Below are 22,987 nucleotides of genomic sequence, written 5' to 3' on the forward strand. Positions count from 1 at the left end.
GCACTGCCCGGCAGCCACTACGGGGTGCTTGAGCAGGAGGGGGGCCCCCGGTGCCAGCATCAGGCCCCCCCCGCCCGTCATCACAAGTTAAGTGGTGAGAGAGGGAGCACGACGCTCCCTCTCCCATCAGTCTCCTCTGCGACTGACGTCATCATTTGGCGCCCGGCCCGCTGTTCTGAAGATGTGCGGGCGCTCGGAGCAGCAGGGGGACGAGGAGGAGAGGGAGTATTGTGTTTATTCATTTTTTGCAGGGGAGGGTGGGGGCATTATGCTACAGACTCTCTCTATGGGGGGGGGGAGCATTATACTACAGACTCTGCCTATGGGGGGGGAGCATTATAGTACAGACTCTGCCTATGGGGGGGTATTATACTGCAGACTCTGCCTATGGGGGGAGCATTATACTACAGACTCTGCCTATGTGGGGGGGCATTATACTACAGACTCTGCCTATAGGGGGCCATTATACTGCAGACTCTGCCTATGCGGGGGCATTATACTACAGACTCTGCCTATGGGGAGGAGCATTATACTACAGACTCTGCCTATGGGGGGAGCATTATAGTACAGACTCTGGCTATGGGGGGGGGGGATTATACTACAGACTCTGCCTATAGGGGGAGAATTATACTATAGACTCTGCCTATGGGAGGGCATTATACTACAGACTCTGACTATAGGGGGGGCATTATACTACAGACTCTGCCTATAGGGGTGCATTATACTACAGACTCTGCCTATGGGGGGAGCATTATACTACAGACTCTGCCTATGGGGGGAGCATTATACTACAGACTCTGCCTATGGGGGGAGCATTATACTACAAACTCTGCCTATGGGGGGGCATTATACTACAGACCCTGCCTATGGGGGGGCATTATACTACAGATTCTGCCTATGGGGGGCATTATACTACAGACTCTGCCTATGGGGGGGCATTATACTTCAAACTCTGCCTATGGGGGGGGTATTATACTACAGACTCTGCCTATGGGGAGGAGCATTATACTACAGACTCTGCCTATGGGGGGGGGAGCATTATAGTACAGACTCTGGCCATGGGGGGGGAGCATTATACTACAGACTCTGCCTATGGGGGGGAGTATTATACTACAGACTCTGACTATGGGGGGGGAGCATTATAGTACAGACTCTGGCAATGGGGGGGGGAGCATTATACTACAGACTCTGCCTATGGGGGGAGCATTATACTACAGACTCTGCCTATGGGGGGCATTATACTACAGACTCTGCCTATGGGGGGAGCATTATACTACAGACTCTGCCTATGGGGGGGCATTATACTACAGACTCTGCCTATGGGGGGGCATTATACTACAGATTCTGCCTATGGGGGGGGGCATTATACTACAAACTCTGCCTATGGGGGGGCATTATACTTCAAACTCTGCCTATGGGGGGGTATTATACTATAGACTCTGCCAATGGGGGGAGCATTATACTACAGACTCTGCCTATGGGGGGAGCATTATACTACAGACTCAGCCTATGGGGGGGCATTATACTACAGACTCTGCCTATGGGGGGGCATTATAATTCAAACTCTGCCTATGGGGGGGTATTATACTGCAGACTCTGCCTATGGGGGGAGCATTATACTACAGACTCTGCCTATGGGGGGAGCATTATACTACAGACTCTGCCTATGGGGGGGCATTATACTACAGACTCTGCCTATGGGGGGAGCATTATACTACAGACGCTGCCTATGGGGGGGTATTATGCTACAAACTCTGCCTATGGGGGCAGGATTATGCTACAGACTCGGCCTATGGGGGGTGCATTATATTACAGACTCTGCCTATGGGGAGGAGCATTATGCTACAGACTCTGCCTATGGGGGGGAGCATTATAGTACAGACTCTGGCTATGGGGGGAGCATTATACTACAGACTCTGCCTATGGTGATGCATTATACTACAGACTCTGACTATGGGGGGCATTATACTACAGACTCTGCCTATGGGGGGGGCATTATACTACAGACTCTGCCTATGGGGGGCATTATACTACAAACTCTGCCAATGCGGGGGCATTATACTACAGACTCTGCCTATGGGGGGGCATTATACTACAGACTCAGCCTATGGGGGGCATTATACTATAGATTCTGCCTATGGGGGGGAGCATTATACTACAGACTCTGGCTATGGGGGGAGCATTATACTACAGACTCTGCCTATGGGGGAGGCATTATACTACAGACTCTGCCTATGGGGGGCATTATACTACAGACTCTGCCTATGGGGGGGGCATTATACTACAGACTCTGCCTATAGGGGGGCATTATACTAAAGACTCTGCCTATGGGGGGCATTATACTACAGACTCTGCCAATGCGGGGGCATTATACTACAGACTCTGCCTATGGGGGGGCATTATACTACAGACTCTGCCTATGGGGGTCATTATACTATAGATTCTGCCTATGGGGGGGAGCATTATACTACAGACTCCGCCTATGGGGGGCATTATACTACAGACTCTGCCTATGGGGGGGCATTATACTACAGACTCTGCCTATGGGGGGCATTATACTACAGACTCTGTCTATGGGGGGCAGCATTATACTACAGACTCTGCCTATGGGGCGGAGCATTATACTACAGACTCTACCTATGGGGGGCATTATACTACAGACTCTGCCTATGGGGAGCATTATACTACAGACTCTGCCGATGGGGGTGCATTATACTACAGACTCTGCCTATGGGGAGCATTATATTACAGACTCTGCCTATGGGGGGCATTATACTTCAAACTCTGCCTATGGGGGGGGTATTATACTACAGACTCTGCCTATGGGGGGGCATTATACTACAGACTCTGCCTATGGGGGGCATTATACTACAGACTCTGCCTATGGGGGGCATTATACTACAGACTCTGCCGATGGGGGGGCATTATACTTCAAACTTTGCCTATGGGGGAGCATTATACTACAGACTCTGCCTATGGGGGGAGCATTATACTACAGACTCGGCCTATGGGGGGGAGCATTATACTACAGACTCTGCCTATGGGGGGAGCATTATACTACAGGTTCTGCCTATGGGGGGAGCATTATACTACAGACTCTGCCTATGGGGGGTGCATTATACTACAGACTCTGCCTATGGGGGGTGCATTATACTATATTTAGGACTATGGGGGTGCATTATATTATATAGAGGACTATCTGGTGCATTATACTATATGTAGGCTATTTATACAGTGTGGGCATTACAGTTAGGGTCATACAGTGTGGCAGATAATGTGGGGTCTTTGCACAGTGTGGGGGCCATCATACAGTGTGGGAGATAATGTGGGGTCTTTGCACAGTGTGGGGGCCATCATACAGTGTGGGAGCCATCAGTTTGGAGGCTACAAAGGGGTCAGTATACTGTGTGGGGGGTACTATACAGTGAGGGGGAATTATACTATGTATAAGAGAGCATCATACTGTGTAGAGAGGAGCTGTACATGGGGGAGACTCAGGACATTATTAAATGTTAAGTGGGCATTTATTGTTGTAGAGGAACTCAGATTATTATGACTGTCAAAGAGGCAAACAGAGGGCATTATTACTTTCTAGGGGGCAAAATGTGGGCACTGTTTTCTAGGGTACTTGCACACGCCATTACTATATTCTAGAGGTTTGTTTTATCATCTAGAGGGCACACAGTAGGTGCAGTAACAGGGACACGGCAGCAGCGGCTCAGTATTGGGGTATCAGCTGGATGAGGAGTTTGTGCAGGTTGGAAATAGATGGGGACGATGCCTGAAATGTAAGGAGTCAAATGTGTCTTTGTTGAGATCTCTGCAGACCTGAGACTCTGACTTCTGGAGAAGTCGTTGTGTCGGTCTGTGCCAGATGGAAAAAATGGGAAAAGTGAACAATTTAATCAGAAAGAAGGTCAGCTGTAAGTTACTATATATAACTGTGCTGTGATCTCTTATATGTTCTGCAGGACTGGCATCTATCAATATATGTCACCATATGGCGGTAATTTCAGTGCTGGTCTTTGTATAAAGATTATTTTCAGTAACAGCGCGGTCATCTGCTGAGGTTTTCCTATATCCACTATATGGGTGCGCCACCATAGTTGTAATCAGGGTTACCTGGTTAGGAGCCCACTCAGAAGTTTCGCCCCCCTCCGAACCAAAACCCTAGCTACGCCTCTGAAAAAAGCTTATACTCACCTCCCATGCTGCTGGTGCTGTTCCAGCGGTGTCGGCACTCACTCTCCCCGGGGCTCCCGTGCTGTTGTTGTGACACGTGACCCCGGCGCCTAATCAGTGCTGGAGTCATTGTCCCCGCCTGCTGTCGAATTGAACATTAAGAAGAAGTCAGAGATCAGCTGCAGCCCTCTTCATGTTCAATTTGTCTGAAGGAGGAGACAGTGACGCCAGCACTGATTGGATGCCGGGATCACGTGTCACAACAATTGCATAGAGGCCCCAGGGAGAGCGAATGCTGACACAGCTGGAACAGCGATGGCACGGGAGAGGTGAGTATAAGCGCTTTTTTTATTTTATCGGGGCCAAACATTTACATAAAGAAGGGGTTGTCCTAGTAGTGGACAACCCCTTTAAGTTTTTTGCAGTCACAATACACTATTCTAATCAAAATGAAAAAAGTTCATATAATCACAAACCATGGGTTATAATAGCAGGATCATGGATACAGATCACAATTGTTTCCATGTAGCATTTTTTTTTTTACACAAGGCTACATTTTTTTACGGAAATGTACCCAGGGCTACAGACTATACAACTTATTACTCTAGATTGAGATACATGTATTCTGTTGATTAATAAAGTGTATGCTGCATTAGGGTAGAAACTGCTGCACTGCTAGATCTGTGGCACGACGTTAAGAAATCTAATTTTTTCTTTAAATTATATGCTCTTTTGAGCTTTTAAATCACTGCAGATGGATGTTTTAGAAATTACTTTAAAGTCTATAATCCAATCCATCATCTGTGGGTTTGTTTAAGTCACTTCTTTTCTTTCTTTCATTGATGTTTTTTGAGCCAAATTCTGGTTCACATGGTTCACAAGGTTGAATTTTACGCAAAATGAAAATGTTCTTTATTTTTGTCCCTTTTTTTTAAAGCATAAAGTTGCGTGTACCATTAAAATGTCTCACACAAATCTACCTTTTGAGCAAAAATTTCTTCCGCGCAAAAAGAAGGGTGACTGGAGTACATATTATCAAAAATTTAGTGATATTTTAAAAAGTTGCAATTGATAAATCAGCTAAATCATGTCCAAATCGACAAGTCTGCAGTCACTCTGTGTGACAGCAGATTTATGAACCCCCCCCAGCGCAGGCACTGTGCACTGCTGGGATTTGCTCGTTTCTGAGCCGGGACCGGAGGGTATGTATGTGTTATAGTGGGCGTGGCCTCGTTACCATACACTTGTACTGAGCGAGGCCGTGACCCGACTAGTGACGCGGCCGTTCAGTGGGTGTGGCCAACTAGATGGCGCAGCCTCGCTCAATACAAGTTTATGGTAGCGAGGCGGCGCCCACTATAACTCATACATACCCTTTGTTCCCGGCTCAGAAACGGGCATACAAGTGTATGGAGAGCGAGGCCGCTCCCACCGGCCGGGAGTATGTACAGTGGGTACAGAAAGTATTCAGAGCCCTTTAAATTTTTCACTCTTTGTTTCATTGCAGCCATTTGGTAAATTCTAAAAAGTTCATTTTTTTTCTCATTAAAGTACACTCTGCACCCCATCTTGGCTGAAAAAAAAACAGAAATGTAGACATTTTTGCAAATTTATTAAAAAATAAAAACTGAAATATCACATGGTCATAAGTATTCAGACCCTTTGCTCAGACACTCATATTTAAGTCACATGCTGTCCATTTCCTTGTGATCCTCCTTGAGATGGTTCTACTCCTTCTTTGGAGTCCAGCTGTGTTTAATTAAACTGATAGCACTTGATTTGGAAAGGCACACACCTGTCTATATAAGACCTCACAGCTCACAGTGCATGTCAGACCAAATGAGAATCATGAACTCAAAGGAACTGCCCAAGGAGCTCAGAGACAGAATTGTGGCAAGGCATAGATCTGGCCAAGGCTATAAAAGAATTTCTGCATTACTCAAGGTTCCTAAGAGCACAGTGGCCTCCATAATCCTTAAATGGAAGAAGTTTGGGACCAACAGAAGTCTTCCTAGACCTGTCCATCCAGCCAAACTGAGCAATCGTGGGAGAAGAGCCTTGGTGAGAGAGATAAATAAGAACCCGAAAATCACTGTGGCTAAGCTCCAGAGATGCAGAAGGGAGATGGGAGAAAGTTCCACAAAGTCAACTATCACTGCAGCCCGCCACCAGTTGGACCTTTATGGCAGAGTGGCCCAATGGAAGCCTCTCCTCAGTGCAAGATATATGAAACCATTCATAGAGTTTGCTCAAAAACACATGAAGGACTCCCAGACTATGAGAAATAGGATTCTCTTGTCTGATGAGATGAATATAGAACTTTTTGGTGATAATTCTAAGCGGTATGTGTGGAGAAAACCAGGCAATGCTCATCACCTGTCCAATTCAATCCCAACAGTGAAACATGGTGATGGCAGCATCATGCTATGGGGGTGTTTTTCAGCTGCAGGGACAGGACGACTGGTTGCAATTGCAGGAAACATGAATGCGGCCAAGTACAGAGATAACCTGGATGAAAACCTCTTCCACAGTGCTCTGGAACTCAGACTTGGCAAAAGGTTCACCTTCCAACAAGACAATGACCCTAAGCACACAGCTAAAATAACAAAGGAGTGGCTTCAGAACAACTCTGTGACCATTCTTGACTGGTCCAGCCAGAGCCTTGACCTAAACCCACTTGAGCATCTCTGGAGAGAACTGAAAATCGCTGTCCACCAACGTTCACCATCCAACCTGACGGAATTTGAGAGGATCTCCAAGGAAGAATGGCAGAGGATCCCCAAATCCAGGTGTGAAAAACTTGTTGCACCATTCCCAAGAAGACTCATGGCTGTACTAGCTCAAAAAGGTGCTTCTACTTAGTACTGAGCAAAGGGTCTGAATACTTATGACCATGTGATATTTCAGATTTTCTTTTTTAATTAATTTGCAAAATTTCTACATTTCTGTTTTTTTTCAGTCAAGATGGGGTGTAGAGTGTACTTTAATGAGAAAAAAAATTAACTTTTTAGAATTTACCAAATGGCTGCAATGAAACAAAGAGTGAAAAATTTAAAGGGGTCTGAATACTTTCTGTACCCACTGTATAACTCATACATACCCTCCGGTCTAGGCTCAGAAACCGGCGAATCCCCGAAGCGCACAGTGCACACAGAGTGACAGCAGACTTATTAATTTGTACAGGACAACCCCCTTAGAATAAGAAAATGGGCAACTGTAACACATAAAATAGACTTAAAAAATAAAATGCAAATTAAAAGAAGTCTTTGGTGCAAATCAAAAATAGGCTTAAAACACTAAAAACTAGACAAGAAAAACAGGCACTAATGCAATAATAGCTCTTTTTTCTGCCTTTTCTTTACCATAAAAGTTCATATAATTTAAACACAGCCTATATTAATTCCTAGGTTGTGCTTAAGAGGGAGAAAAACAAGATTTCCCATCATACACCAGAAGTGTAAAAATTAAAAAATGTCTTTTTACCCGTATCATTCTTATTAGTGATAAGCGAGTATGTTCTGTTAACCCTTTCGGCGAGCATGCTCTGGTGTTTTCCAAGTATCTTCAGCGTGCTCGGGTGTTATGTTTGAGTCACGCCGTGCGCATGATTTGCGACTGTTTGACAGCTTTAATACATGTGAGGAATGCTTGTTTCTTAGGCATTCCTCACATGTATTAAAGCTGTCAAACAGTCCCAAATTGTATCATCGGTGTCTCTGCCTCCTGCCGGGCAGAGACGCCGCTCCCCTCACCGCCGTGGTCCTGGTCCGGCGCCTTCCTGCTCACCTGCTGCTGTGGCGCGCACCGCGCGCAGCTTCCCGGGCACTGCGCTTAGGGCGCGCGCGCTCCCTCCCTCTTCAAGGGTCCGCGCGCGCCGTCCTAAAGAGTCCCAGGACAATGGCCGGAGGACTTCTCCTATATAAGGCACCTCCTCCAAAATGGAGGTGCCTGTGCAAGGTTGTTGTTCTGTGTGCTAATACTTGCTTCAGCCCTCAGGTCCCACTGCCTGTCAGTCCAGCCCGCCAGTCAGTCTAACAGTCCAGCCTGCCAGTCTGTCTTCAGTTCAGCCCGCCAGTCTGTCTAACAGTTCTGCCCGCCAGCCTGCCTACCTGGAGCACCTGCCAGTTACCTGCCGTGCCCGCCAGCCTGTCTACCTGGAGCACCTACCAGTTACCTGTCGTGCCCGCCAGCTTGCCTACCCGGAGCACCTGTCTGGCTATCCGCCGTTCCCGCCTGCTTGCCTACCTGGAGCACCTGCCTGACCATCTGCCGCACCTGCCTGCTGATCTACCCGGACCACCCGTCTGCCTTCCTGCTGTGCTCATCCGCTGTACCGGTAAGTTCCTGTCATCTGACCCGTGGGAGTCACCTGCTCTCACACAAGGTCGGTCCCAGAGTGGCACCTAGTTCACCTGTCCGGTCCCTCCCTGGTTCACGGAGTCGATTAAGCCGTCGTCTGACCTGGGTCAGGCCGAGATAGGCACTTAGTCAAGTCCCTCTGGTTCCTCCTTGCACCGAAGCACAGAGGTTCCACCACCCGGACCCGTAACACAAATCATGTGCACTAAGTGACTAAAACATAACAGCCAAGCACGCTGAAGATTCTCGGAGAGCATCCAATCATGCTCGCTGAAAGGGTTAACAGAACATACTCGCTCATCACTAATTCTTATATCTTTTCTTACACACTAAATAAAGCATCGATCACAAAAACCAACAGGTAAACAAGACTCAATTTTTTGGGGTATGTTCGCAAGTCTTTACGCCAAGTTTTTCAATGCAAAGGAGTTTCAGGAAAACCCTAGTGGTCATTTTCATGAATCGTCTTCTGCATAATATTATCCGTCGTTTTTGTAGCAGCTCCGCCGCAATGTCTTTTTGTTTATTTTAACCTATAAACAATGAGCACCTTCCATAATGCCCAAAGATTGAACACGCTATTTCTTTCAACCACTTCCAGATTTCAAATCTTGAAGCGTATAAAAGAAGTAACAAAAGACGGAACATATTCACAGCAACTCATATTGACATTACTGTGCATTATGTTCACTCTTTGTAGTGGAATCCGCATAATTAATCATATTTTTTGGTAGAGCCAAAGAAAGTGGAATCAGTGGAAAACTGGAAACGTTTACAAATATCATCTTTCTTCTTAAATATTTTTGTTAATCATTATGAATTCTTTACTCATTCAATTATATCTAGTGATGGGTGAGCGTGCTTGGAACTGCACGATACTCGATCGCGCATTGGGGTGCTCGATAGAGTATCGAGCAATGTTCAGTATCGCGTGGTGCTCGAGTCTCATTTGAATTATCTGAGCTGGGCGATGGAGAGGAGAGAGCGATTCCTCCGGAAAAATGCTCGAGTTTGCCTTTCCCTTCCATTATGCTCGCTACTCGAGTAGAGCACGTCCGAGCATCCAATGTGCTAATTCGAGTACCGAGCCCTCGAGCATTTCAGTGATCAACACTAGCTATAACGTTTTAATACAGGCCAGGCCTCAGTTAAATGAAGGTTTTGTTTAGTAATGGGGAACACACATAGTGAGTAGAATCTGCACCACAAGGCGTCTTATTATAGTTACTGACATTTCTTAAAGAACAAAACAGAGGCAGTAGAATTAATTTAATTCTGGACCTAATATGAGAAATATTTTATCCAACACTACATACACATTCCTTTTTCTACTTCTATCAAAATAGTGATAGAACTACACATATAAGTATTAGTAAAAATATATCTTTGTACTGTGTTAGCCAGTAGATAGAAAATAATCATATTTGAGAGTCCTCAGTGGTTGATACCTTTTAAATGGAACCCATCAGGTGATTCATGCTGCCGAACCAGGGGCAGTATGAATCGCAGCTTGGCTCCACGATTGTAGCCAGGTATACTTTGAAGATCCGGCCCCCAGTTTGTTCTTCCCGGTGCTTCTAGATGTGATTGACAGGTCCCTCCCTGTCTACTCATGAAGGGGAGACCTGTCAATCAACTGCAGTGGCGTTGAGAACAGCTGGCTGGGGTCAGAGTCAGGCAAGTCTCGTCTTTGCCTATGGTCCCTGGAAGATCATCAAAGTATATTTCTCTAAAATGCTGGACGCTTTCAGAGAATAATATCCCTGGGTGAAATCGCGCAGCCAGGCTGCCATTCTTGCTGCCCACAATTTGGGCAGCATGAATCGCCTGACAGATTCCCTTTAATGGCTAACTGAAAAGATGATACATTCGTAAGTTTACTATTTGTTATCATCTTTTCTGCTAGCCATTTAAAGATATCAACTACTGAGAAAGTAAGTATTGCACAATTAAATATATTTTATTTTGTATGTAAATTGTACTTAGTCCTTACCAGATGCGCGCCTTGAAAACCGGCTTATGACTGGAGCTGTAAAAAAGAAAAAAATATATATATTAAGAATTGTATGTAACTAAAAGCTTAGTTGTACTTTATTGGGCATCACTTGTTCTAATGGAAATGGTTTTTTTGGGGGAAAAAATTGTGGCACATGTCAGCCCAGCACTTACAGAATACATGGCATAAACAGTCTATTTACAAATCTCAGAAATACTGTACATTATACAACTGTAAGGCTGTGTGCCCACTATGAGTTTTTTAAGCGTTTCCGCAGCGGCAATTCCGCTGCAGAAACACTTAAAAAAAGCTTGGTAGAAGGCCTGCCATGTTCCCCGATGATAATCCGCATGTGCTGTGCACATGTTGCGGAAATTTCCGCTGCGGATTATCATTGCGGAAAAATCCGCAGCACTACCAATTATTTTGCGGAATCGCGGCGTTTTCGCCGCCATTGACTTGCATTAAATCGCATAATATCCACATCACTACATGTGCTCTTGAGCATATTAAGCGATTCAATGTGCGGATGGTACCCGGATTTGGAGAAGAGGAGACTCTCCTCCAGACCCAGGTACCATAGTACCTGTTAAAGAAAAAGAATTAAAATAAAAAATATACATTATACTTACCTTCTGAGGGCCCCTGGTCTCCTCAGCGATCCGTCCTGGCTTCCCTGAAGCTCAAGATGGTCTAAAAGGACCTGCCATGACGTCATTTAGTCATGTGACGGGTGACGTCGGCAGTCGCGTGACCCATCAAATGACTAAATGACGTCATGGCAGGTCCTTTTACATAACTGTGAGACACCGGGGAGACCGGACGCATCGGATAAGGACACCGGGGGCCATCAGAAGGTAAGTATAATATTTATTTTTTATTTTTTACCATTCTTTTACTGTCACACTATATAAATCCATGCCGGTTGCATGGATTTATATACTGTGACCAAGTTGACAAGCACTTTCCAAGTGATGCTAAAATTGCTTGGAAAGCGCTTGACAAACCGCATGCAAAATCGCATGTGCAAAACGCTTCAATTACGCTTGTCCCTGGCAGGAAAAACACATGTACAATCCGCATGTACAATCCGCATGCGTTTTTTCTGCCAGGGAGATGCAGAAACGCTCAGGAAAAATCCGGAGCATTTCTGCATCATGGGCACTTAGCCTAACAATATAAGTATTGGAAAATGTTTCAGTGAGCCCTCATTTTATTATTCCAAAGGATGTATCCAATGGAGTATAGAAAATCCGTAATAAAATCTGCAGTGACAAAAACCAATGGGATTTGGTTGAGGAAATTCTACTTTACATTGCAAAATGTGAAATCTGCTTCACATCTGCGCATAAACTGACATGTTGTAAATGTCGTTACGCTTTTCCATACAGTTGGGTATGTTTACACAGACTTTTTTACTGAGGTCAAAAACTATGAGTTTTCTAATGGAAAGAGCTTTAGGAACACTCCTTTTTGGGGAAGTTTTTGAAGGAGTTTTCATTTCCTGAAGTGGTTTTGAAGAGCTGAGTTTTCTTCTTGAAGCATTTTTTGCAGCCTTTAGCTCAGGTGCCTAGTATCTAGTGTTTTCCATCAGGTGATGCTTCAAAGAATTGACACCCACTTTCTTTTCTCTCACTAGACGTTTTTGAAGGCACTCAAAATCATGAGCTTATGAACAGCTAGTCATTCTTTTCCATAGAAATTGATACTTTTTAGTGTTTTGTTAGAGATTTTTCCAGTGATTTTAGAAGTGTCGGAAAAAGCGGGTATAAAGAATGCTTGAAGAATATGCGTTTTCAATATTTAATGCCCCTTTAAAATATGAAAAAAAGAAGAAGATTTGTTAAACTTGTTTCAGCAGTATGCAACCGGATACCATTATATGTTATTTTGCATCAAGCGCATGCTACAAAGTTTTCTGACTAAATGTGATTTGAGCCTTCTATAATGGGAGTGGGGATTTGTGATTTCAGGTCGATTCTGAAAAGCATCACATATAGCACAATTTCTGCCCATTGTTACAGGGCACCCCCCAAACCTAAGGCATTTGAATCACAAGTAGCGCATAAATCCCACTTCATCACAACCCAAAATGAAAATAGAACCAAGATCAGACCCCCTAAACTAATACTTACCACAGCATAAATATAAACCCTAAACAACTACAGACCCCACAATTATCACACTATGCAAACCGACAAATGCAGACCCCAGACCAGACCCACTGGGATCATACTGGTCCCAGGCCCTTTCCCGTGACTTCCCACTAGCAGACAGGCCGTTTGGGACCTGAACCTGGAGTGACATCTTGTATTAGTGCTGCTGTAATGCTCCAGTGGACAGGCACAGGTCTGGTCTTGGGCTGTCGGATACAACGAGAACCAGGGCTGTGGAGTCTGAGTCGCAGAGTCGGTATCCATTTTGGACCGACTCAGACTCCTAAAATATATAATAAACTGGGTACCGTAGTACAATGTAGGATGTGCTGTAAATGTTTTCAGAGTAATTTGGGAAAGTTATGAAATGTCCTATAAATGTCTGTCCTATTCCTGATCTAAGGGTCTCGGCTTTTTGATGAGATGAATCTGTGCTGCACTTTATGTACATGCTTAGTAGTGAGGCAGAGCTGTGGAGTTGGAGTCGTAGTTTGAGTCGGAGTCAGGTAAATTGAAGAAGAGTCGTGATTTGGCTTACCGACTCCACAGCCCTGTCGGGGACCCTAAGTAGAAGCGATTCATCTTTGTCTCCTCTCTTTTGCCATCTACTTAGCACTCAATGAGCAGTAAGTAGTGAACAGAAGCACTGGCAATGCTGATAGGACGAGCAATCACATGACTGGAAGGTGTCTGCCAGGCATACTATGTCCTGGAACTGACTTCATAGATACAGACGACAGACCCCTGGATAAACATTGTAAAAATATAAACTTGGGTGGAGAAGGGGCCTAATTAGACCTGTTGCTATAGGGCCCTGTGATTTTATGTACGATCCTGTTTAAGCAGCTATAAGATCAGTTTTTAATGTGTAATTCTAGGTAGCTTAGTAATTACATGGTCTCCTAATGCTGGACCTTCACTTTTGCCAGTATTTCTGTAAAAACCTGTCTAAATATACAGTATGTGGTGGTATTCTATATTATTCTTCTATAGGAAAACAATAATAGCACTATTACACTACTGGATATACTTTTAAAGAATGTGTAAATTGAGAATAAGTAGAAATATATATAGAAAACAGTTCCAGGCTGTGTGTATAATAATGCATCAAATACAGCCGCCTTGTGATATTACATGCTTAGTCTGACATTACCTTGTCCTTATCTGTGAATTCAGGGTAAAAAACAAAGAGACCTGGGTCCCACTACCAGTAAACGGAGGTTGCTGGGGATAGCCATGGTCAACAAAAGTTTTATTACATGGCCAACTTTTAGATTAAAGTCCCACTATGCAATACAAGGACATCTCAAGTCCTCAAGAATGGAAGCCACTCTTACAAAGTGGCTATCTGTTCTGTTGATCTGGCTCTATGGCATCTATACGACCCAAAAGGTCATATGGGCATGAGCTGTCTTCATGAGGCAAGCCCATTAATAACAGTTATTCATGGAATGTTATTATCATTACTATGAATATTGGTTGATTATCAGTAAGCTCCTCCATATAAGTGATATTGAAAATATCCCAATAGGTCTATTATATAATAATAATAATCTTTATTTCTATATAGCGCTAACATATTCTGCAGAACTTTACATACATAAAGCATTTTGGAAGTAATAGTACATGTTTAGGTGTGTGTCCCCAAGTAAAAAGAAATACATTTTTGTGGAGATCTGATTTGTGAGTATTGAGAAGTATGACACAGAAACTATATGCAAATTAAGCTGGAAGTGCAATGTGGGCAGATCAATGCACTTGGCAGAAGCAGTCCAAGACTACCGACATGTCCCCAATATTGTTCTGTAATTGTAATATGGCCATAACTCATGTCAACCGATCAACACTAGGAGAAATTGACAACATAAATTGGTCCTCTGTAATTAACTAATAATTTGCACCTGTTAAATAATATAAGAGCAATTATGTCTCATGCAATGATAGAGGACGGGTGCGAGTTCAGTGTGGACATTCAGTCATTTCTGTATTGTCCTGATGACAGTGCTGCTAAGCATTTATGTAGACTCGTGTTCCAATTCACAAAAAAAGATCACACCTCAGTTTTCTAAAAATTACCAGAATGAATGGACCCAAAAAAGTAGTTAATAGAAAGATTTTAATTATAAGGTCATCTAAAAAAAAAGAAAGCAAATTCTCTAACTGGAGGAAAAGTAATCATTCTCTAACTGTGAAAAGGGTAATTTACTGTAAGAGATATTAGGCTATAGAATAATCCAGCTGAGACCCTCAAAGTCTCTAGAAAGACATGATACAAGCTCTTTGCTGAGCTCTAACAAATTCTGTTCCCATAATTAAATGACAGTAACCCTTTAAAGGGAATCTGTCACCAGGTATTTGCTATGTAATCTGAGAGCAGTATGATGTAGGGTCTGAAACCCTGATTCCGGTGATGTGTCACTTAATGGGCTGTTTGGTGTCATTTTGACACAGTTTTCTCTAGTGCAGATCTAGCAGTTCTCCGAATACTGAGCCTTGTATAATCCCGCCCACACCCCTGATTGGCAGATTTCTGATACACTGTTTATTGACAGATAGCTGCTAATCAGTGGTGGGGGCGGGGTTACACGGAGCAGCTGACTAGGAGGCAGGAGGCATTGATAACTAGCTAATGTCTTCTAGTGGACAATATCAATATGGAAGACTGTAAGAACTATGTGGCATTGATAACTAGCTAATGTCTTCTAGTGGACACGTGAGTCCACAAGTAGAGCAATTAATAGGAACCACTGGGGAAATTATACCATCTATAACACATTTCTCATAATAAAATGCCATTTCATACATTGTAAAGTAAGTAAGGATGACATTTTCTTTCAAAACAACAAAAAAAGTGACTAGGATTAGTGGAAGAAATCTGGTCCAACAAATTCCCACAGTATTATTTATATTGCAGCAATGTCAAACATGCAAAGTTGTAAACTTGTAACATAAGGCCTGACGTCAGGTTCTTTAAAAAGAAAACCTACACAGATGCCTTTCAGGAAATGACAGACCAGATGACCGATGTCTTCAATAAGAACAATTTTCATTTTTCATCATCTACATATGAAAGAGCAAATAAACAAAGATTGGGGCCGTGCTTACAAGCTGTGGCCAAACTGCAAGTTCTAACAAAATGCCTAATATGTGGCATGAATGCAGTGGTCCCGAGACGTCATGAACAGCACTATCAGCGCAATCTGGGTAACGATTATTGCATTCCCTAACCAGGGCCGGCCTTACGATGAATGGTGTCCAGGGTAAAATTGCCCTTTGGTGCCCCCATTTCATTGATTTTTTTCCCTCAGTTCGCCTAAGACATATTTATTGCAAAAGGTGACCTTTTATATCCTAGGACAGTGATGGAGAACCTTTTAGAGACAAAGTGCCCAAACTGCAATCCAAAACTCACTTATTTATAGCAAAGTGCCAACACAGCAATTTAACCTGACTACTGAGGTTTTAGTTTAGAAAAACAACTCATACATTAGCGCGCTATAGAGTCTATAGCAGAGAGCTTGTAAGCACTGCACTCCAAGCCTAAAATACTAACCACCGATTGCAGAGGAGGTCTGTTCTTGAGAAGGGAGAAGATTTTTAATCAAAAGTAAAATTGCAAAGTTGTTTGTTTATTTCAACCTCTTTGCAATTGTAACACTTTATCATGGTGAGAATAACTCTTTAAGCCAGGGATGTCAAACTGAAAAACACAGAGGACCAAAGTTAAAAGCTTGGACAAAGTCGCGGGTCAACCTTGATATTTGTTAAAAAAATGTCTACAATTGAGGAAGTGTTTCTTTATCAAATAAAACTATTAACTTTTGAAACTATAGTGGAATAATATAATACGTTATATAAGAGCTGTAAAAAGCATTATGGCCTAATGTCCTAGTTTAAATATGTAATAACAAAGGATAAAAAACCTTGAATAAAACAGATAATAAAGTATGATGCAAACAAAAGTGCCCCCAAACACAGTATGATACCCCCACAGTGAAGTCCTCCACACGCACAGTATGATTCTCCAACTGTAATCCCCACGCAGCCCTCCATACAGCATAATGAGCATAAAAAGTCCTCCATACATTGTAATGGGCCCCACATAGTGATCCATACAGAATAATGGCACCACATAGTGCTCCATATTGTATAATGGCCCCGCATAGTGCTGCATATTGTATAATGGCCCTGCATAGTCCTCCATACTGTATAATGGCCCCACATAGTCCTCCATACAGAATAATGGGCCCCACATAGTCCTCCATACAGTATAATGGGCCCCACATAGTCCTCCATACATAATAATGGCCCGGTATAGTCCGCCATACTGTATAATGGCCCCATCTAGTGCTACATACAGTATAATGGCCCTGCATAGTCCGCCATACAGAATAATGGCCCTGCATAGTGCTTCATACTGTATAATGGCCCCACATGATGCTCCATATTGTACAATGGCCTCGCATAGTGCTCCATACTGTATAATGGCCCCACATGATGCTTCATATTGTATAATGGCCCCGCATAGTCCTCCACATGTTGCCATGACATGGCAGGATGGCTTTTACATTATTTTGATCAAAATTTATGTTAACTAAATACCCTTTATTATTTATCATTATTGTTATGCACTGTGAGATTTATCCATTTACTTTTAGGTATTTGTGTATTTTGTTCTCGTTTTTTTTCTGTCTAATGGCCTATGTGAACATGCATTTACATTTTGCATGCCCATCAATTTACATTTCAGTTCAGACTCCCAGGTTTTTTCTTTGTAGTCTAATGTGCTTTAGTGCATATAAGGGTGTGGCTGCCCTTTGTCTGAACTGAAAGGTTCATTCTGCCTCTCAGGTCCATGCTTCTACTAATGGTTCAGTCTCTCTGCCCTTATCCATATGTATGCCACTTGACAAATCGTAAGGTTTTCATATTAGAGTTACGACTGTCCCATAAGGGTTACCGTGACGTGGCGGGATGGCTTCTACATTATTTTGATCAAAATTTATGTTAACTAAATACCCTTTATTATTTATCATTATTTTTATGCACTGTATGATTTATCCATTTACTTTTAGGTATTTGTGTATTTTGCTTTTGTCTTTGGTATTTTTCTGTCTAATGGCCTATGTGAACATTCATTTACATTTTGCATGCACATCAATTTATGTTTCAGTTCAGACTCCCAGGTTTTTTCTTTATAGTCCTCCATACTGTAAATTGGCCCCGCATAGTGCTCCATACTGTATAATGGCCCCGCATAGTCCTCCATGCTGTATAATCAGCCCATATAGTGCTCCATACTGCATAATGGCTCCACATAGTGCTCCATATTGTATAATGGCCCCACATGGTGCTTCATACTGTATAATGGACCCACAGTGCTCCATACTGTATAATGACCCCACATGATGCTCCATACTGTATAATGGCCCCAAATAGTGCTCCATACAGTGTAATGGCCCCCCATAGTGCCCCATAGTGTACAATGGCCCCACATACTGCTCCATACTGTATAATGGCCCCACATGATGCTCCATACTGTATAATGGCCCCACATGATGCTCCATACTGCATAATGGCCCCACATGATGCTCCATACTGTATAATGGGCCCACATGATGCTCCATACTGTATAATGGGCCCACATGATTCTCTATACTGTACAATCGTCCCACATGATGCTCCATACTTTATAATGGCCCAGATTAAAAAATTAAATAAATACTCACCTCTGCCCATTCCAAAGCTGATTTGGTCTCCTTCATATATCGCGCTCCTACCCATCTCCTCAGCACTACTGCCGCCACTCTACTCAGCCTGTGCGCCATCCCCTCACTCTCCTCAGCACGTGTGCTAGCGCATCACTAGAGCCGAGGCCACTCTCCTCTGCACTCGCCCCCTCCCATCAGGCCGCATGCTCTGATGGGAGGGCGCACATGCAGAGAGTAGCTGCGGCGATAATGAAAGGGGGATGGCGCGCGGACTGAGGAGGGTGAGGGGACGGCACGCGGGCTGAGGAGAGTGGTGGCGGCGGCAGTGCTGAGATGGCGAGCGCGCCCACCGGGAGGGTTCTGCGTGCCCCATCTGGCATGAGTGCCATATGTTCGTCACCACTGTCCTAGGAAAACTGATTTAGGCTTTCTTCACAAACAGATTTTTTCCAGCCATGAACTGACCTACCCCACAGTTATTGTACTATACATTGCTGTGAATATGTGATGTGGAATTTATATCTGAAATCAGTAAAAAATCCACCATGCCTGAACTCACCCTTAAAGGGGTATTTCTATGTCATATAGTTATGGCATATCAATGTAATATGCCATAAAAATATAGTAGGTGCAGATTGCACCAATGGGGCCTGCATCTATCTCAAGAATGGTGCTCTATAGCGCACAGCTTTTCATTAAAGGTGCACTGAAGAGTGAGCTGTCAATTATGGCACCGCTCCAGCATTTTTTGTTATTTCAGCGATGGAGTGGTGGCACTAATTTCAGTTAGATGCCTCTAGTAATATACTTACCAGCTGGCGTCTTCAGCTCTTCCCAGCGTCGCTCCAGTCCCCCACCATCTTGTGACTGTAACTTCTGACTGACCGGAAGTCAGCGGTAACAGTTACAAGCTCTCAATGGACTTAGATAGAGCAGTGACTTCAAGGTCGCCCAGCAAACACTGGAGTAATCCGGCAGGTCATAACCTGCTGGAGGCCATCTGGAGCTGTGACGATAACACAAAAAGACAGAGGCTAGTAAGTATATTACTAGGAGCAGGGAGCAGTGATACCACTCCGGTGGTGAAATAAAAAAAAGCTGGAGTGGTGTTTTACACTGCTGGGACATGCTTACAGCTGCCACTCACAGTATACAAAGCATTAACTGTGGCTGCCTTGTGCGTGCCTCTATGACTGAAAGCCGGAGGCTCCTGGGAGAAATAAAGTTCCTTTTTCCCCTTAGCTGCATTTTCAGTAAGGTGGCCGGACAACATTGGAACTACTACCTGGCAGATTATCCTTATATCTGCTGGTTAACAGTGTTTGGGTTCCCTTTAAGAGGTAGTCACAATTCCTATACAAATTATTGGATATTATGCTTATCTCTTGGCTATGAGTGGCGAGCGTCAGGGCCTCATACTCAAGATACATGCAGATCTGATTGGTGCAATTCACATCTACTATATGACATCAATGAGAAACGAGAATGAGAATACCTTTTGAGCTGCTGATACATGTAGGCTTGCAGACCTGCTCTGCATTTACTCAAGACTAAAGCGAACCACAAAAAACCTCACCTTCCCCCATGCATCAAATATTGCAGATGTTAAAAGTGCAGTACAACATACACAACTTGTAGACAACTGTGGTGCTGTTTTTGGAAGAAAACAGACTGGTTATTCCTGAATAACTTCCTCATTAATAAGCGTGGCTTCACACAACGTCAGATAATTTTGCAACAATTCCAACCAACAATTTGAAGGGAAATCTTATTCCTCTGGATATTATTTTTGCTGCTGTTGATTTTCTTCAGTGAAAATAAGTCAATGATTTTGAATTCAGCAGCAAAATATACAATAATTTTGTACCACATCCCATAATTCAGGGCTGTGGAGTCGGTAAGCCAAACCACCGACCCTGACATCTCAATTTCCCTGACTTCCGACTCCACAGCTCTGCCTCGCTACTGAGCGTGTACATAAAGTGCAGCACAGATTCATCCCAACTAAAAGCCGAGACCCTTAGATCAGGAACAGATCAGACATTTATAAGACATTTCATAACTTTCCCAAATTCTTATGAAAATATTTACAGCACATCCTGCATTGTACTACTGTACCCAATTTATTATACATTTTAGGAGTAGGAGTTGGTCCATTTTATACTGACTTCAACTCCACCAAAATGGACACCGACTCTGACTCCAACTCCACAGCCCTGCCCCATATACTGCAGAACCTAATAATGTACAACTCATTTGCCGCAAAACCTCATTATAAGCACCTCAGCTGCTGCAGATCCTCATTATAGGCACCTCAGCTGCTGAAGATCCTCATTATAGGCACCTCAGCTGCTGAAGATCTTCATTATAGGCACCTCAGCTGCTGAAGATGCTCATTATAGGCACCTCAGCTGCTGCAGATCCTCATTATAGGCACCACAACTGCTGGTGATCCTCATTATAGGCACCACAGCTGCTGCAGATCCTCATTATAAGCACCACGGCTGCTGCAGATCCTCATTATAGGCACCACAGCTGCTGCAGGTCCTCATTATAGGCACCACAGCTTCTGCAGATCCTCATTATAGGCACCAATGCTGCTCCAGAGCTTCATTATAGGCACCTCAGCTGCTGCACATCCTCGCTATAGGCACATCAGCTGCTGAACATCCTCGCTATAGGCACCTCAGCTGCTGCACATCCTCATTATAGGCACCTCAGCTGCTGTAGATCCTCATTATAGGCACCACAGCTGCTGCAGATCCTCATTATAGGCACCTCAGCTGCTGCAGATCCTCATTATAGGCACCTCAGCTGCTGCAGATCCTCATTATAGGCACCACAGCTGCTGCAGATCCTCATTATAGGCACCACAGCTGCTGATGATCCTCATTATAGGAACCTCAGCTGCTGCAGATCTTCATTATAAGCACCTCAGCTGCTGCAGATCCTCATTATAGGCACCTCAGCTGCTGCATATCCTCATTATAGGCACCTCAGCTGCTGCATATCCTCATTATAGGCACCTCAGCTGCTGCATATCCTCATTATAGACACCACAGCTGCTCCAGATCCTCCTTATAGGCACCACAGCTGCTGCAGATCCTCATTGTAGGCACCACAGCTGCTGCAGATCCTCATAATAGGCACCACGGCTGCTGCAGATCCTGATTATAGGCACCACAGCTTCTGCAGATCCTCATTATAGGCACCAATGCTGCTCCAGAGCCTCATTACAGGCACCACAGCTGCTGCACATCCTCGCTATAGGCACCTCAGCTGCTGCAGATCCTCACTATAGGCACCTCAGCTGCTGCAGATCCTCATTATAGGCACCACGGCTGCTGCAGATCCTCATTATAGGCACCACAGCTGCTGCAGATCTTCATTATAAGCACCTCAGCTGCTGCAGATCCTCATTATAGGCACCTCAGCTGCTGCATATCCTCATTACAGGCACCTCAGCTGCTGCATATCCTCATTATAGACACCACAGCTGCTACAGATCCTCCTTATAGGCACCACAGCTGCTGCAGATCCTCATTGTAGGCACCACAGCTGCTGCAGATCCTCATAATAGGCACCACGGATGCTGCAGATCCTGATTATAGGCACCACAGCTGCTGCAGATCCTCCTTATAGGCACCACAGCTTCTGCAGATCCTCATTATAGGCACCAATGCTGCTCCAGAGCCTCATTATAGGCACCACAGCTGCTGCACATCCTCGCTATAGGCACATCAGCTGCTGCACATCTTCGCTATAGGCACCTCAGCTGCTGCACATCCTCGCTATAGGCACCTCAGCTGCTGTAGATCCTCATTATAGGCACCACGGCTGCTGCAGATCCTCATTATAGGCACCACAGCTGCTGCAGATCCTCATTATAGGCACCTCACCTGCTGCAGATCCTCTTATAGGCACCTCAGCTGCAGCAGATCCTCATTTTAGGAACCTCAGCTGCTGCAGATCCTCATTTTAGGCACCTCAGCTGCTGCACATCCTCGCTATAGGCACTTCAGCTGCTGCACATCCTAGCTATAGGCACCTCAGCTGCTGCAGATCCTCATTATAGGCACCAATGCTGCTGCAGATCCTCTTAATGCAAATATCAGCTGCTGCACATCCTCGCTATAGGCACCTCAGCTGCTGCAGATCCTCATTATAGGCACCAATGCTGCTGCAGATCCTCTTAATACAAATATCAGCTGCTAACATCAAATTAAATGACTAGATTCGCTTTTCTTTCCACATTAAACCACCAATTTCATGGTGATTTGGTTTGGAGATTGAAGTGATATAAGCAATTTAACTTATAAAGCTTTCAAGGTTCGCCATGGATTTAAAAAAAACGGAATCTGACATGAGATTCATGCTGCCCTAACCTTGGGCACCATGAATTAGACACTTGCTGCGTTATTTCAGCTGTGTTTGTTTCATTGTGAAACGCTGTGACATTTCAAAGAAAAAATTGTCTTGAAATGATGCAGCTAGGAGGACTAGCCCAAGAGTCAGGTCTCTGGTGGCTTCTCCGCACCCCACTCCCCTAGACTTACAGGTCTCTGCCTATGTGTTTGTGCTTC

At 44.2% G+C, this 22,987-nt stretch overlaps 1 protein-coding gene across 3 annotated transcripts in view; it reads right to left on the minus strand.

The window, feature by feature from the left end:
* The window catches only part of PRKAR2B (protein kinase cAMP-dependent type II regulatory subunit beta), a 180,758-nt gene that overhangs the window by 73,887 nt on the left and 83,884 nt on the right, over nucleotides 1–22,987 (minus strand). For all 3 annotated transcript variants that reach the window (XR_012251236.1, XM_073652218.1, XM_073652217.1), the window contains exon 2: nucleotides 10,535–10,570. Coding sequence is in view for 2 of the 3 variants with exons in the window: in XM_073652218.1 (XP_073508319.1) it covers nucleotides 10,535–10,570 (36 nt within the window). In the remaining variant the exon portion in view is untranslated. The remainder of the gene's footprint in view (nucleotides 1–10,534; nucleotides 10,571–22,987) is intronic.

Source organism: Phyllobates terribilis, unplaced genomic scaffold (assembly GCF_046119375.1).
Source record: "Phyllobates terribilis strain yellow unplaced genomic scaffold, ASM4611937v1 Scaffold_11__3_contigs__length_659146591, whole genome shotgun sequence".
Classification (NCBI taxonomy): Eukaryota; Metazoa; Chordata; class Amphibia; order Anura; family Dendrobatidae; genus Phyllobates; species Phyllobates terribilis.